General features: G+C 39.8%; 2 protein-coding genes across 23 annotated transcripts; one reads left to right on the plus strand and one right to left on the minus strand.

Annotated features, from left to right (window-relative positions):
• Positions 1-101: 101 nt before the first annotated feature.
• On the minus strand, positions 102-8999 carry LOC6725876 (troponin T, skeletal muscle). 22 transcript variants are annotated; one of them, XM_016172622.3, is made up of 10 exons: positions 8887-8999; positions 6607-6654; positions 5953-5997; positions 3979-4002; positions 2982-3351; positions 1965-2183; positions 1801-1893; positions 1655-1735; positions 1481-1559; positions 102-702 (listed from the first exon to the last, which is right to left on the minus strand). In XM_016172622.3, the coding sequence occupies exons 2-10, from the start codon at positions 6627-6629 to the stop codon at positions 446-448; spliced, it is 1191 nt and encodes a 396-aa protein (XP_016039224.1). In that variant the 5' UTR covers positions 6630-6654; positions 8887-8999; the 3' UTR covers positions 102-445. The 22 variants fall into 22 exon arrangements, with proteins under 22 accessions (XP_016039224.1, XP_039153974.1, XP_016039222.1 ...); XM_039298040.2 differs by having other exon boundaries at positions 2979-3351; positions 5953-5994; positions 8887-8997; XM_016172620.3 differs by having other exon boundaries at positions 2979-3351; positions 8887-8997.
• Positions 9000-12565: 3566 nt separating this feature from the next.
• Positions 12566-15991, plus strand: LOC6740114 (late secretory pathway protein AVL9 homolog). Its single transcript, XM_002076959.4, has 4 exons — positions 12566-13928; positions 14161-14562; positions 14626-14806; positions 14875-15991. Exons 1-4 carry the CDS (start codon positions 12899-12901, stop codon positions 15359-15361), a joined length of 2100 nt encoding a protein of 699 aa, XP_002076995.2. The 5' UTR covers positions 12566-12898; the 3' UTR covers positions 15362-15991.
• The last annotated feature ends 65 nt before the right edge of the window (positions 15992-16056 follow it).

Consider the following 16056-nt stretch of genomic DNA (forward strand, 5'->3'; position numbering starts at 1 on the left):
GATGAATAGGTAGGTATCCCTATTCCCACTATCCCCACTATGACGACGATGATCTGGAGACCCGATCGATACACACAGACATGCACACAAACAACAGAAAGTTTTCATAGATATGATGCCATAACACACTTTAATATCTTGATTGCTTATCTTTTTTTTTGGTTGCTTGTTTTTGGTTTTGCTAGTATTTGACTTAGTTGGTGTTGGTTTTGATGTTTTATTTTAAAAGAAATCTTACATTTCTCGATTCAATAAAAAAGATGTTGAGTTTTTGATTTTGAATAGCAAGTTGTTGGGCGAATAAGCTAAGATATCATAACTACTTAGTTCATTCTTTTACTTTTATTAAAATTGTTTGGCTTTGGTATTTAAATGTAGTGTTTGTTTTTACGAAAAGTGGTGAAGGAAAGTGGTGCGCGAGGGCGGGCCCAGAGTGTGGATTGGTCTATTCCTCCTCCTCCTCTTCCTCTTCTTCCTCCTCCTCCTCTTCCTCCTCCTCTTCCTCTTCTTCCTCCTCTTCCTCCTCCTCCTCCTCCTCATCCTCCTCGGCCTCCTCATCTTCCTCCTCAACGACCTCCTCCTCGACCTCCTCATCATCCTCGACGATGTCCTCATCGGCCTTGGCGTCCTCCTCGCCTTCGGGTGTCTCGGGCTCACCGGCCTTCTTGCCTGGTCGCTCGCCGAACCACTTTGGCAGTTTGGCTGTGGATTAAAAGTATCGGATTACAATTAGCATATTGCTGGTACAAATCGAAATAGTAAGGTAATCGAAACAAATCGACAGGAAACAGAAAAAATCATAATAAAACACAGCACGACAATGAACAAATTAATGAATGTTGTTCTGTTGTTGTCGTCCCTTTGGAAGGGGTACAGTTGATCCCCATTTACCCTAGCTACATAACTCGCATCTGATCTAAAGTACATACATTTTTGACGGCCGGTGTATTGCTCCTTCTTCTCGTTCCAGATCTTCTCGTTCGAGTCCTTGGAGATCTCATCCCAGCCCTGTGTGTAGTAACAGTGTTGTGTTCGTGTTTTGGTGTGTGATTTTATGAGCACAGTACAACATACAGTTGACAATTATGAAATATGGTACATAAAACATAGAAAGAGATAAAAAGAGAGTAGACGTTAGGTGCGATATTGGTTGTCAGCCGCCCAGAAAGACCAAAAAATACCCCAGTTTCTTGTCAATTCTGTTACGTAATTGCATTGACGACCCAACCTTTTGACGTTACTGTACTTTTGAAAGTGTTTCATAGCTTTACTTTTGGTAGCCTTTGAAATACCCAGCCCTTATTTTTACCGTGACTGTACTTTTAGTAGTGTTGGAACCACCTCAACTTTTGACATGACTGTACTTTCGGTGGTAGTGATACGAACAAATAACATAGTTTATGATGTAAACATAAAACAATAGATAGATAGATACAGAAGAAGAGAGACACGTAGACGTGAATGTTTCAGCGACGCTTACATTTTGTGCGCTGAGTGAATCTTTCCTGTCTTTCTTGCCAGGTCTTTTCTAAGGTTTCCGCATAGACCGTATTATAGCCCTAAATGTGCGTAATATTGATACAGTTTTACAAAGAGGCAACCCAAAAAAATACCCAAGTATAGTTAGCTTTAGAGAGGAAACACGAATACTTACACCCTCGAAGAGCTTCTTCTTGTCGTCATAAGAGCGGGTGTCCACACGTCGCTCATACTTGGAGGCGACTTGGATCTTGGGCTGTGGGGAAACATGGCACGTTAGCTATGTGAGCCAGGGATCTCTTAAAAGTAAGGCTAACTTACCGGGTATTTGCCAGTCAAAGCTTCCGGGTCGAGACCCTTCTTCAAGGCTTTGTGCCTGAGCTGTTGCTTCTGTCTTTCCTTCAACTCTTTCAACTGTCAATGGACATGGGTGTCAGCAAATGTGTTCCCTTGAGGATTATAGGCCTAAGCCAAGTGGTACTCACATCGTAGTCCTGACGTTTCTGCCTTTCTTCCAAGTCATACTTCTCAGTTTCCAATTTGACAATGAGCTCCCACAGCTCCTGGGCCTTCTCGCGCAGCTTAGCCTCGCCGAATCCTTCGATGGCCAAGGGCTTGATGCGGAACGACAGCGAGATCTTCTTCTCCTCCTCCAACTGTTCCTTAGTCTTGTTGCGTTCCATGGCGGCGGACGAGAGTCCCAACTATTTTTTGTTTCATGTGGCGAGTTTTTTTTTTTTTTTGGTTCGATTCGAATTTCGCGCAGGATGCGTTTTAATATTTGTTTTTAGTTTTGTTTTGCATAGCAGACACATTTCGTTGTGTTTTTATATATATGTAGTTATATATATTTTTTTTTTGATTTTTCGGATTTTTGAGATTTGATTTTTGGTACGTGCGGTACAAACGTGGTGAGAGACAAACAGTGAGAGAGATAGACACACACAGAGAAAAGAGCGCAAAACAAAGTGATATTTTGTTTGTTCGTGTTTGGTGTGTGTACATGCGTGTGTTTGTTTTGTTTGTTGTGTAAAAGAAAAAAGAAAACAAAAAAAATGTTTTGTTGTTTCAGTTTCACATTACAGTGTAGTGTTTTAAATGCACATTTTTAAGCGATCGATATGAACACAGACGATTAACGATTGAGAAATGTCGGAATGATCGATTTTGGAATCAAATACAATGGATAAACGGTTGTGAATGATCGATGGAGCCAAAAAACACAAACGATTAACGATTGTGGATGATCGATTCGGGCGCAACACAAACGATTAAGGATTACAAATGATCGATGAATTCAAAAACCGACGATTGATGATTGATGGACACGACGGGTGGCAAATGAGGAGTTGATATGGAATTGATTTGGAATCAAATATAAAATAAAAAGAACGAAAAAGAAGAAAACGAAAACAGGAAGAGAGAGAGAGACAAATGGGGGGAGGTGGGAAGACGGAGGCGTATCAGCAACCGGCATTGATGAAATCTCATATAATTACCACGCCTGCATCCTTCTTGGCAATGGTGAAGTTGGGGCCCTTCTTGTCCTTGTCCTTCATGGCCTGCAGCATAGCCTGGCGCTTCTTCTCGGCCTCCTCGAGACGCATGCGCTTCTCCTCGATCTCGCGCTGCTTCTTCTCCTCAGCCTCACGGACACGGCGCTCCTCCTCCTCCTTCTTGCGCTGGGCCATCTTTTGCTCCTCCTCGGCGCGGGTGACCTTGCGCTTGGCCTGCTTCTCCTTCAGCTTCTTCAGCTCATCCTCCTCCTTGGATCTCTGTTTGCGCCACTCGGTGATGTATTCTTTCAGCTGATCATCGAGGTCGGAGCGCTTCTGGTCCTGACGCTTGATGAACTCTGGGTCGCCCTCTCCTCTGATGATCGTTACGGTAAGGGACGGGTTCGGGAATGAGAAAGAACTCGATTAGTTAAATCTGTCGGATCGTGATCACTTTCTTCGATAGCCACTAGTACTACGAGTAATGTCTAGGCACTAAAATTAATTACAGAATTTTGACGGAATTTCTAACGGCCTGTTTATTTGTTTGGTGATTATATTTAGATTATTTGGTTCGATTTGGTTCCGAAAGTCAAAGAGTTGTTTTTACAATTAGTATCCACCAAAGTGCTGATGTGAGAAAGCATTAGATAACTACATTCTACGTATGGCAATACTACTACTCTAGTTATAAAAAAAAAAATACAGAAACAGAACAGAAACACACCAAAAAAGATAGGGGGATTGCTTCGATGGCACTGGAGTGGTGAGTTGTGGTGAGTAAGAGTTTGTGTTGAGTAGTGCTTGCTACAGAGGTACAGTTTACACCTTAGAAACTATTTTATTTATTTTTTTAATTTTTTTTATTTGGTTTTGAGTGTTTTACTGGACACGCACAGGCGGATTAATCGGGGACGATCTTAAGATAACTCTAAGGGTTTAGTCTTGGTTAGCGTTCTGGTTTCATTTGTTGTTCACATTTGTTTTTTGTACATAGACTTACTCGGCTGGTGTCTGAGGTGGTTTTCTATACGTGAGGCATTGAGGTGGCAACAAACATGGAGGTGGTGATATTTTTTATTTATATATATATATTGGTTTTGTGTTTCAAAAATTGACAAATTCACGATGGTTTCGATTGATTGATTGATATTTGTTGTGGGTTTCGGTTCGAAAAGTTCATACAAAATGCGATTGTTTTCGTTATTTCAGTTTTCAAACAAAAAGGAACGTTGAAAAGAAAGAGAAAAACGGTTGGTTGTTTAAAAAATTCATTTGCAAAATATATTGGTTTGTTTGTTGTTTTTTTTTTTTTTTTTGGTAAACGAAATGAAAGAAGAAGATAAGATGGAGAATATATATAGAGAGATATTTGCATAAAAGGTTGAAAAGAATAATTAATTTTGTAATGGTTGGTACGTAATTGTTTTTGGTTTGGTTTTGTTTGTTGTTTTCTGGTTGGTTGTTGTTCTAAAGAAAACTCAAAAATGATTCCAAGCAACGAATCTTTGTACAGTATGAACTGGAACTGGTACTGGAGCTGGTTCTGGAACTGGAACTGGTTCTCTGATGCATATGGAGCAGAAATGCACACACAAAAACTTGAAATTTTGTTCAATTTGTTTCAGAAATTGGCAAACGAGCATATACGTAATTTTGGGGCCAGGCAAATAGTAATTTGGGAAAAAAAACTTTTATACAGATATGTGGGATCTTTATAGGTCTTTCTTTCTTCGTTTCATTGGTTTCTCACACAATTTACTTACTTCCTGCAACAAGAACGAGATCAAAAAGAGATGGAAGAGAGAAAGAGAGAGATAAACAGAATTGATATCAATGATTTCCAAGTCTTATAGGCAACAACACTTTTGCTAAGCCAGGCCAGCGATAGGCAGAAAGTTAACTTTTGGTCAAAAGTCTTTTTTTAGAATTTGGAAATTGCGTTTTACGGCTTTGGAAATGTATTATCTTGTGGGGAGAGTCGGGAGATACGATGGTAAAAATAGATAGACAGATAGACAAAAGACGTGTTACAAGTGATACAAAAAATACACACTAAAAATCCGACTGGGTTCAAAATAATAGTGCAAATTTTAAATGAAAAATAAATGTACGCAATGGATAGGTAGGAATTTAGTTGTTTAAAACTTAAAATTGGTATTAATATTAATAAATAAATGAATTATTATTTATTTTGTACCAATTTCATTAAAATGGATGATCTACGTATACGCAATATTTTGCTTTTTTAATAGAAAATTACTACTACCATTATTTTGAACACAGTTTCATACACATGTGGGTGGTGGGGATACACACAGCTTTTATATACACAATTTGCCAATTTTTCGCTAGGTTTTTTTTTGGGAGGGGGTATGAACTATGAACTCGCTGCTTGAGTGGGTGTGGGGTGAACAGTGGGTGGGTGGGGTGGTTTGCTCTCGGGTTCCATTAGTAAATTTTGTACAATTATCGGATATTGATTTTGTGATCGTATACTTTTAATTCTAAATTCAATTTTGGTTTTTATAGACACACACAACAACACATTGAAAACAAAAACCAAAAGAAATAACAAAAATGTACACAAAACAGAATAAAAAATAAAAACCAAAGAATAATTAATAAACAAATAAAATTATTTACAGACGAGTACACAAAACAAAAATGTTGGGTTGGTTTCGGGTTTCTGGGTGTTTTTTTTTTTTTTAAATCTTTTTTGGGGAATACATATTTCTACCAATTTTAAAAAAGGGTGTTTTTTTTCATTGCAGACATTGACAAAATACAACACATATAGAAAATTTGGAATACAAAATGGTGGGCAAGGTTCGGTTTCGAAAAAAATCAAAAAATTGGTTATAGTTAGGGCAAAAAAAAAAGATAGACATAAGTGAACACCAATCGAGTTCTTTAGGCTGCTGCACCAAAACCAACAAAAGATGTCGACAAAAATCGGCAACAAAAATGTACTTACGTCTCCTCGCGGGTTTCCTCGACAACCTCCTCCTCCTCGGAGCTGCTTTCGAGTTCGTAATTAAACGAATTAATTTTTTTTCGATATTTTTTGGTTTTAGATTTTTGAATAAGGTGTTTTTTTTATATATTTTGGAGTGAAAGTGCAGGGTTACACACGGCACACGGGTGCAGAGGTGATATTGTTGATTTGTTGTTGAATTGTCGTGTGGTTGTTGTTGAATAGTTGTTGATTGTTATTAGTTGTTGATTTCAAAAGAAACGAAACGACAACATTAGCGGTTGTTCGAACAGATTCATGGGTTGTGGTTGTGGTTGTGGAGGTTTTTGGGATCGTGGTCGGTTTTTCGGTTCGGGTTCAGGGATGACAATGCGTGGAAATAGAGAGAAAGGAGTACAGATCAAAATAGGTGCCACTGGTAAACGTGATTACAAAAAGTTCTCTTACAAGAATCCACAAAAATCTGGTCGTTGAATTAGTTAGTACGTATAACAATAAGGGTTCAAACGAGACCTTCAAATACTTCTCTTCAACTTTGCTACTTTACTTAAGTTATCTGTTTACTTTACACACTTTTAAATCTGGTTCGCGGTCATACGCGTCGTATACTTAATATTTGCATCGTCTCCTACATTTCCCATGGGTTCTACTTACGTGTACTCTTCATCGTCGGACATGGCTACGGTTTAGGGTTGAAAAAACCTGCAATAACAATATACAGAAAAGAAAATGTTTAGTTAGTCTTTATATGCATATATTTAAGATAAACTTAGGAAGCCATTGTAATAGAATAGAAAAGACACCAAAAACGTGAATGTGTTCCATTATTATATTTCTTTTTGAATTCAATTGATATAAACAATAATGCTTATTAAATATAACCCCTTTTTTTTAGCAAAAGCAGCAACAACAATAGAGCAGCGAAATACAGGTGTACGAACAAATCAACTAATGATTGCCCTTTTTGATAACCTCTTGTCTATTTTCTATTCAGGGTTTCACTGTACTTGAAGCAGCCTTTGATCGCCCTGCGATAACTCTATAATTAGACGGATCTGTCCCCCTATATATATATATATATATATATATATATATATATATATATATATACGCGATTCCGCTGTGTATATGTAGGCAGGGCGACCTGTCTTTTTATAGCCGGCAACAATGTCTCGTCCTCACATCATAATCTTCCAAATTCAAGAAGAAAAAAATAAACGATAAATTCCGTACGCTCTGCTCTAAAATTATTTAATTTCCCATGCTATCTATATCCACATCTATATCTGTGTGTGTGCGAAGGAGAGAGCCGTAGTCCAATCTATGTATATCGGTGGTTTTTTCTTTTTCCTCCGATTTTTTCTCAATTAAAAATAGACTTTGGGGCAGTATTGAATTTCCCGAAAGCCGAAAGCTTCCGAAAACATCAAAAAGCTTCGGCGAAAGCCTTTTTTGAAAATTTTAGTTTTTTTTTACCTTGGCACTAAATCGGAAAATCTAGAGAAGCTTTTGAATTTATATATACGTATATATATATATTTGGGCGTACTGGTGTGGAATGAAAAGAAAATCAAATCAAATGCCATTCATAGATCGCCTGTATATATATACCAGTTATTATGCCACGAATTTATATATTTAATATGCTATTTGAAATGTCTGGGAATATGAATATTCTATTTTTATAATCTTTGCACTTTTGCGTGGAAATGCAATTGCTGAGCTTATATTTTTAGCGTTAGATAAACTGGGTCAGTTTCGGGGGAAGTGCTTGCAAATAATGTGAAATATATTAAGAAAAGTTCTGGAAAAATTGTACAAACTTTTCGATTGAAACTGGATTGACTATTAGAAATATACGTCCATCGTCTTATCACACAAAATGGTATGCCTTCAAAAACATGGTTTTGAATCTTACTTTTTGTCTTTTCAAGTTCAAAGTTTAAGTAAGTGTTAGCTACTTCCTGCCTAACAACACTAAACTGTCATATGCTGTTTTTATATCCTGTCATCTTATCCTTGTCGAATTTACTCTACAAATTTCCCTTTCTATAACTCGATCTATCTGTTTCCATTTATAGTCCTATATATATCCTCCAAAAACCTCCAGATCTCTATTCGCCATCGATCTTGTGTGGGTGGCTATAGTTCCGTCTCGTTTTCGCCTATTCTATATCTTTAACATCTGATTGGCGCCTGCGCGGAAAGCTATAGAAAAAAGTTTTCACTCTGCGTATCTGTGTGTGTGTGTGTTTGTGTGTGTGTGTGTGTAACTTGGACATTTTGCCAAGGTAAAAACACACTCGCGCACACATACGAATCGAATTTATTTTTAAAATTAGTCGAAAAAAATTTGAGAACTTTTCCTCTCAGATCATATAACACTTTCAGAAAGCAAAAAGATATACATATATTTTTATATGTATATATTCCTGTCTGGCATTGTTGTTGCTTTTGATTTTGTTGTTGTTGTTGCTGCTGCGGCTAATCCTGTTGTTGTAGTTGCCGTTGAATATTGTTTTTGGCGCCGCCAATGCCTGGGCGAATTTTTTCAAATTATTTTTAGCCTTTAGCCATTATGAAAAAAAAAAGTTTAAAAAAAAAGATTTTTGAAAAAGTTGGCTTCAGAGTTCGTTTTTGGTGGCTTTCAAGTCAAGTTATTCGCACTATTTGTTCGTAGATTGCACTTTAAAAAAATTTCAAAAAAAAATAGAATGTTATATAACACTAGGATTTTCCAATTCGTAACTTTCTTTTGTTGATGTTCGTGGTTCGTGGTTTATTCCCAAAGGATTCGGTTTTCTCGTTTTCGATAACTTTCTTTTCGTTTTTAGGCACACAAGTTTATTATATTTTCTTTTTATTCTTTGGTGATGCAGCATTTGAAGGAGATGTGAAGCAGCAGTAGAGCAGAAACAGAAAAAAAAAACTTACTTAGGGAGAAAAACAAATTGAATTGAAGTCCGAGCAGCTGACGTCGTAGGAGCGAATGCTGCGGTTCGACTAACCAAACTGACGATGAAAAGCGCTGCTACACGTTATGTTAAAGAATTTTTCGTCGCGTTCGCGGAAAAGCCATTTCCACGCACACACCGATCGCCTTTCTATATAGCCAATAGCTGGCCATGGGTGCGAGCAGGCCAGCGCTATATGCCACATATCGCTGGCCGATGTGGCAACAAGTGGGTGGTGGTGGGTGCCTGGTCGCCTGCCTGTGTTGGCTGTGTTCAATGTGTGTTTTGGGTGGATTTTTCAGGTGGGCTGCAGCTGAAACATAAACTTGTACACGCACACATCCGCCGTCGAGTTTTCCAATTTTCCATTTTGGCCAGAGCGAGATGAGGCATACGATATAGTACATACTATACTTTAGACCATAGAGGCGCACGCACATAACTAGATCATACATAAGTATATAGCGCATACGGACGTTCGGAGCGTTGGCGGCATTTTACACATTTGTTTTTGGAATCAAATATCGTAGAGCATAAATTTCACAGCCATTAAAAAGTCGGCCTGCATATAGTGCTCTATAATATATACGCACAGATGTTCGTGCCGATATATAGCACATATAGTTTGGATTCCTCAGCGGATCGTTGCAGCATTTGAACCCCAGAGTGCACGCCCTACAAAATCTCCAACCCAGCCCGCCCCGATCACCGATCATCCCCCTATACAAATACAAATATGTATATATATTTATTTACCTATATCTATATCGCGATCGAACTGCTGACGTCGAACGGCCTTAGGTGGCCCCATCGCATTGCCATTTGTCTAACACTTGAATCTATTCGTCATTGTTCCGATTTTCTTTTTTTATTTCTCTCCTTTTGCTATGCTATTTTTTATTTTTTATTTTCCTTTCTAACAGATACTTTTGCCAAATAGTTTCAGATACACTTACACGCCTTGCAGCACTTTTAGCTATCGAATTTAATTCATTCTTTATTGGTTTTTTTTTTTCAAAATATACTATTTGAAGAATTTGACAAAATCTCTTTTCCCTATATGCAAATTTTTCCAAAAAAAAATCAATTTTTTCATATCGTTTAATAAACATCATAACACAATAAGAAATATTAGTATTAAGTAAGCGTAGTGAAACATATTTTGTTCTGTATTCATAGCTTTCTTTCTAGTATTTATAAAATTAAAATAAAGCAAAAACTTATAATATTTTAATAAAATGTACTTTCATCTACACCGATTTCCGTTATTTTTTTTTCCAACATGTTTCATATAATAAATTATGAATTCTATAAGAATATAAAAAAGAAGAATTTGTACTTTTCATTTACATTTGAATCTTCTTAAATTATAAATACTGCAACAAAAAAATAATTGGGCTATCTGAAAGATACTCAAGTTCCCCAAAATCAGGATAAAATAATTGTTATATTTATACATGATTATATATATTTATTTATGATTATAGAAAAAATAATTTAAGCCCAAGAGGATTCCTATAATTCCTTGCATAAACCAGTTGTTCAAATAAACAGACTTCTGTGTAATTTAAAAAAAAAGCTATGAATATTATTTTAAAATTATATATATTACAATATTCCCCAACAGTAAAATTACTATATAGTCGCAAAGTTTCGGCATTTGTTTTGATTTCGTTTTTGGTTACCAAGTGTCTTAAATTTAGAACATTTTTGTATCTGCACCTCAGCGAAATGCAAAATGCACACACCAGATACGCAGATAGATACATATGTATGTGTATGGGTAGTTCAGTACGGTCTAGGTATTATGCATGGCTTGCCAAAAACCACAAAACTACAGAATCGCAATGGGACACAGGTGGGCAGGTCGAGTTATCTGGGATTTAGTGCATGAAATGGTCCGGGCGTGTTGTGTCCAGATATAAACGACATCTGTAAGCGCTTTTTGGCCGCTTCTAAATTTTGCCTGCCATCTGGCTGGATTCACATAACATCCTCCGTTCAATAAACAACTATGAACCTATTGCAAACATCGGGCTAAATAGCTCAGTGATCCGTAGACCAAAAGTACGGACATGTGCAGATCTTATATGTGGGCGTGAAAGTGGGTGGGAAGTCGGGTATGCCGTATGCCGTATTCAAGTAAATTTCAATTCGCATCATCTTCTGAATGTCCGAATATCAGAAAGTTAGAAAGGCAAGTCAGAATATTCGAAAATCAGGGAATAACAAATAGCACAGTTTCGAATTTTTGTTGTTCTATTTTTGGCCGTTTTGTGTGGGCGCTATTCGTCTGTAGCCTTCGGTTTTTAGTGCCGATCGTATGCACGAAGATGCCCGATATAAAAAAAAATATATATATATTAAAGTATGTATATGTATTTGTTTAAATATCTTCTATATGTCTATCTATAGGTTAGCTTTCTGGGGCGATGTTTACGGGCAACTGTGGGTAATATCTGCATAGATCAGGAATAACATAAACATTATCCAAGATCTGGAAAAATATTTGATTTCAGACAAGAAAGATGGCCCTGGGATTATATGAATGAACAGCGTATCCAAAGTCTCGAATAATTTCAATTGATTGCAATCAGTGCAATCTTAAATAATAAGGCAACAATATCGCATCACTTGCATTTTTTTAATGTTGTATGATGCAAGAAAATATTTGAAAGTCTATAATATGTTTCTTTTAATGTTAGATTTCAGTCACCAGAATAGTAAGATCTTCCTATTATTAACTAAAATGTATTTAAGAATTTAAATCAATGCACTTCCCAGCATAAAGTTAAAATATATAATTCATAAAGTTTTCAATGAATAAGATCAGGTCAAGCAAACATATTTTGTAAAGAACAAACAAGCGATGCGTGCCAATTTTAGAATCTATATGTTGGATGTTCGATTTAAAAATACGCTCTAACTAAATTAAATGAAATGAAAACGGACCAATTAAAAAAAGCAAAAAAAAATTGGGAAAAAGAAAACAACGGAAAAATCCATAAGAAAAAAAAGACACATAGAAGAAACCCCGAGATAAAACAGCAGAAAATATAAAAACGTTTAAGAAAAGAGCCATCATACACAGTCTGGCTATATAGTACCTAATGCTCCGTCTACTATATGTATAGTATTACACGTTTATTTTCAGAATTTGTTTTTGACTTAATTTTCGGCTTGTTGACACTTGGAAATGTGTATCAGTAGTCAAGCCAACAAAATCGCGACGGAAACCAAAATGTTACACCTATTTCAACATACTCGTATTGATAGTTTCGAAAAAATCATGTTGGTAAGTTCGATGTGTGCTTAAAGAAAATTATTATTTATTTTTGTATGAAAGTAAATGCATTTTTTTATCGTGCATTAAGTCCGATCTTGTGAAACTCGTAACTTCGCTCATTAAAATCAAAAAATGTAATTATCCTTTTTTTCTGAATGAGTATTTTCTCTTGTATTTGAAATAAATATACTTCTTGTATTGTTTCTTAATAAAGATTAAAGTGATACAAAAATAAGTTGCACTGTGAAGTTTTATTTTTGTTCATAGAGTGGTCAAAATCAATTTCTACTAGTTCCTTAATGGTTATTTTGAATTCAAAAGTAACCGCCAATTTTCGCAATGGTGTAGTCGATAATGCCATTGGTCGAAGGGAAACATATCGATAACCGGCAAATGCACATCTAATTGGAGTACAAAATAACGCCTCCTGATATCGATACGCTATCACAAACAAGAAAATAGAATAAAAACAAAATCGTTTGGAAATCGTAAAGAAAGAAAGTTAAATACGACTGACAGATAATTGCAAAACAAAATAAGTGCGCCGTGGTCCGAATAGAACAACAATTGCGTGGCGTGGCTACACGAGTGCGAGCGAGAGGGCCGATGTGGTAGTGGCCAATCCTATTGGATATTCATTTTGCTGGCAAAAAACGCATTTTTGGTGGACACCGCTTGCTCCTTGGTCCAAGGATAACGACCAACGATGGCCAGCGAGCCGGAGAACAAGCCACCGATCCTGCACATCCTCGTGGTGGGCTTCCACCACAAGCTGGGCTGCCAGGTGGAGTTCTCGCACCCGCCGCTAATCTCGGGCTCCACGGGACGCCACGAATGCCCCTCCGGCTGGAAGTACCTGCCCACTCTGGCCCTGCCCGACGGCTCGCACAACTTTGCCGAGGACACGGTGTTCTTCAACCTGCCCAGTTTGTATGAGCCGGCTGCGAGTATCTACGGCGTGTCCTGCTATCGGCAGATACGCGTGGAGAAGCTAAAGATTCGGACGGCGGACCTCACGCGCAGCACCGTTCAGAAGTCCGTTTGCATATTGGCCCGCCTGCCCATCTACGGGTACATCGAGGTGAAGCTAGCCCTCATTGCCGATGCCTTTTTCGATCAGGGCGACTTCTCCGGCACGGAACTGCTGGTCAAGGCCTACCAGCAGCTAAATGCCTGCCTCCAGGACGACGAATCGCGCCGCCCGTTGCGCCACTTTCACGTGGGCCTGTCCCTGCGCGAGATCGTACTCCATTGGCGCCACAAGACGCTAATGCTCTTCAAACTAATGCTGCTGCAGCGACGAGTGGTGTGTTTCGGTTCGCCAGTGCGCCAAATGTGCGTTCTGATCCTGGGCATGGCATCGCTGGTGCCGCGGCTGCTGGAGAAGGGCTTCCAGGAGGTGGCCTGTGTGCGCACGTCGCGTCCACTGTCGCCCATGCCGGATTTCACCGACTCCCTGCAGCGGGAGGCGCAGGCGGAAGCCGAGGCGGAACTGGAGGCAGTGGCTTCCGTAGCATCTGCCACCGATGAGCAGAAACTGACGCCCGAGAGCGCCACAGCGGTGGAGGGCGAGGCCGAGGAGCTGGCCCTCGTCTCATCCGCAGCGTCGGCGGGCGAGGAGCAGGCCAGTGGCGATGACACGTCGACGCGTTCCACGCCCAACTCACAGTCGCAGGACTCCTCGAACGGCAGGAACAGCTCGCTGACCAGAGAGGCCAGCGTGGACACACTGGCGTGTGAGTAGCCCATTAAGTCTGCCACCGATTTTGGCGTAACTAGCATTTTAGTCAATTGTAACCTTTGTTATTGCGTTCATTCATGTATGTACATACGTATTTATCATGCCATATAAGTGAATCATACTTGATAGGAGCTTACAGACATCAAACATTACGTATGACGCAGTTTCAGGGAATGTACTACGAAAAATATTGTTAACTGATCCGTGTGTAAATCTTTCGTCCATAGCCAACCTCGCCGCCTTGTGCGCTGTGAATCCGGATGAGTATCGGGCACCGGTCAGCATCTTCGCCAGCGGCAACCTCTGCCTGCCGTATCTGTCGCTACCGTACATGGACCTGCTCAGCGATCCCATGGTGCTCTCCTATGTCATCGGCACCTCAAATGTTCTCTTCCAGCAGAAACGTCAGCTGGCTGACGTTCTGGTGGACATCGAGGCGGCCAATCTGGATGCCCACGATCCGGAGCTCAGGCGCCAGCTGGTGCTGAGCACCGAGGATCTGCGCTACATGGACTACATCATGAAGCACGTCCAATCGCCGAAGGAGGATGCCGAGGGCAGCGAGTACTGGATACGGGAGCAGTTTCAGGGCTACATTCTCGCACTCTTGCGAACTGCTGTGGCTCCAGGTGGGTGCAATCTGGTTGGCTTTCAGTTGAACCATTCAATTAAAATGTATTTCTTGTTTACAGATGCCACGCCCAAGGACAACGATCACTTCAATGCGCACTTCATGGGCGCCTTCAAGCGCACCCAATGCTTTCAGGAATGGTACGACGTTAGGCCCGAACCCGAGTTCTTTGAGGCCCTGCCCGCTGGTCATCCCTTCGCCGGCACCTTGTCCGTGGCGGACATGAAACTGAAACTAGCACAGTAAGCGGTTAAAATCCAGAAATCCATACCGATGGGAATCTAAGTTTCTATACAATTGCAATTTGCAGAACCATGCAAAATAGCGAGAGTGGGCGAAAAATCAACCAGGCGGTGAACACGACGAGTCGTGCGGTGGGCGGTGCCATATCCCAGGCCAAGGGCGCCTTCTCCAGCTGGTGGTCATCCATCACGACGGCGCCGCCCAATGCAACAAATGCAGGGCCCGCGACCGGCAGCGCGAATGGCCAGGAAGGGGATGTGAGCGAAGGAGCTGCAGCCCAAGAGATCTCAGTTACATTCCAGAATCATAAGGACGTCGAGGACCTTGACGTGGCGGGAGTCAGCATCCACCTGGCTGGCCAGGAAGAGGCACACAGCTGCGACAAGCCGCAAGGCATCGTCGAGATTGGACGCGAGGCGGAGCTGTTGGACAAAGCTGCGCAGTCGGAGGAGCCCAAGATTGCGTCTGCCAGTCAAGCCGGTCGGCCAGGATGTGGCGGCGATGTGGCCACCTCGGCCGTGGAGCGCAGCAGTGGCGATGTCTTCATTGTCTGAGGACGTTAGCACTATCGGGGGCATTGTATAGAATTGAACTAAGCTAAATGATAATTATTTATTACGCAACATATTGTCTCAGTCTCAATGTTGAATTTATAACTACTACTCGAACTTCCCCCCCTATTTTTTGTATACCCATACATATTCTGTAGTTGGTTGACTTGTGGTACTAAGAAACCTGGGATTTATGATTGAGCGACAATATAATGAGATACATCACTACTACTTGGAATAATACCTCATTTTCGTTTATCTTAAGCCCAAAAATGACAAACTATATATTTACAAATGCGAAAAGCGCGCACAAATGAAATAATATCGAAATGAATTATTTGAATTGCTATAAATGCAAACGTTTTGTTACTTTTCCTTGCAACTTTGTGTGGCACAAGTCAATCGCACGCGCTAACCTAAACAAAATTGGCCAAATGATAATATAATTTAATATTTATAGATGCCTACGCTTAAGTTACCCTTGCCGTATTCACCCACCACTCAGTGTATACATATGTATAACCATGTAAAGCTAAACCGTTCCAAGTGCAATTTGTAATCCCAAAAAAATGCAGCGGAGATCCGTAATGAAATCCGTAATACGTGTGGCAATAAAGAACTTAAGAAATCTGATATTATGGAGTATCATCCCCTCCTTTGTCCAGGAACCGCCGTGTTCAACTCAATTTACCTAATTC

The sequence above is a fragment of the Drosophila simulans genome, chromosome X (genome assembly GCF_016746395.2).
Source record: "Drosophila simulans strain w501 chromosome X, Prin_Dsim_3.1, whole genome shotgun sequence".
NCBI classification, from domain to species: Eukaryota; Metazoa; Arthropoda; class Insecta; order Diptera; family Drosophilidae; genus Drosophila; species Drosophila simulans.

Bases quoted from the DNA above. Each gene is read 5' to 3' on its own strand.
- LOC6725876 (XM_016172620.3), bottom strand. From the start codon at position 6,629: ATGTCCGACGATGAAGAGTACAC. The intron at 4,003-5,952 runs GTAAGTACATTT...CCTCACGTATAG, and splicing joins GAGGAAACCCGCGAGGAGAC to AAAACCACCTCAGACACCAG. The intron at 1,894-1,964 runs GTGAGTACCACT...GTCCATTGACAG, and splicing joins AGAAACGTCAGGACTACGAT to TTGAAAGAGTTGAAGGAAAG.
- LOC6740114 (XM_002076959.4), top strand. From the start codon at position 12,899: ATGGCCAGCGAGCCGGAGAACAAGCCACCGATCCTGCACATCCTCGTG. The intron at 13,929-14,160 runs GTGAGTAGCCCA...TTTCGTCCATAG, and splicing joins CAGCGTGGACACACTGGCGT to CCAACCTCGCCGCCTTGTGC. The intron at 14,563-14,625 runs GTGGGTGCAATC...TCTTGTTTACAG, and splicing joins GCGAACTGCTGTGGCTCCAG to ATGCCACGCCCAAGGACAAC.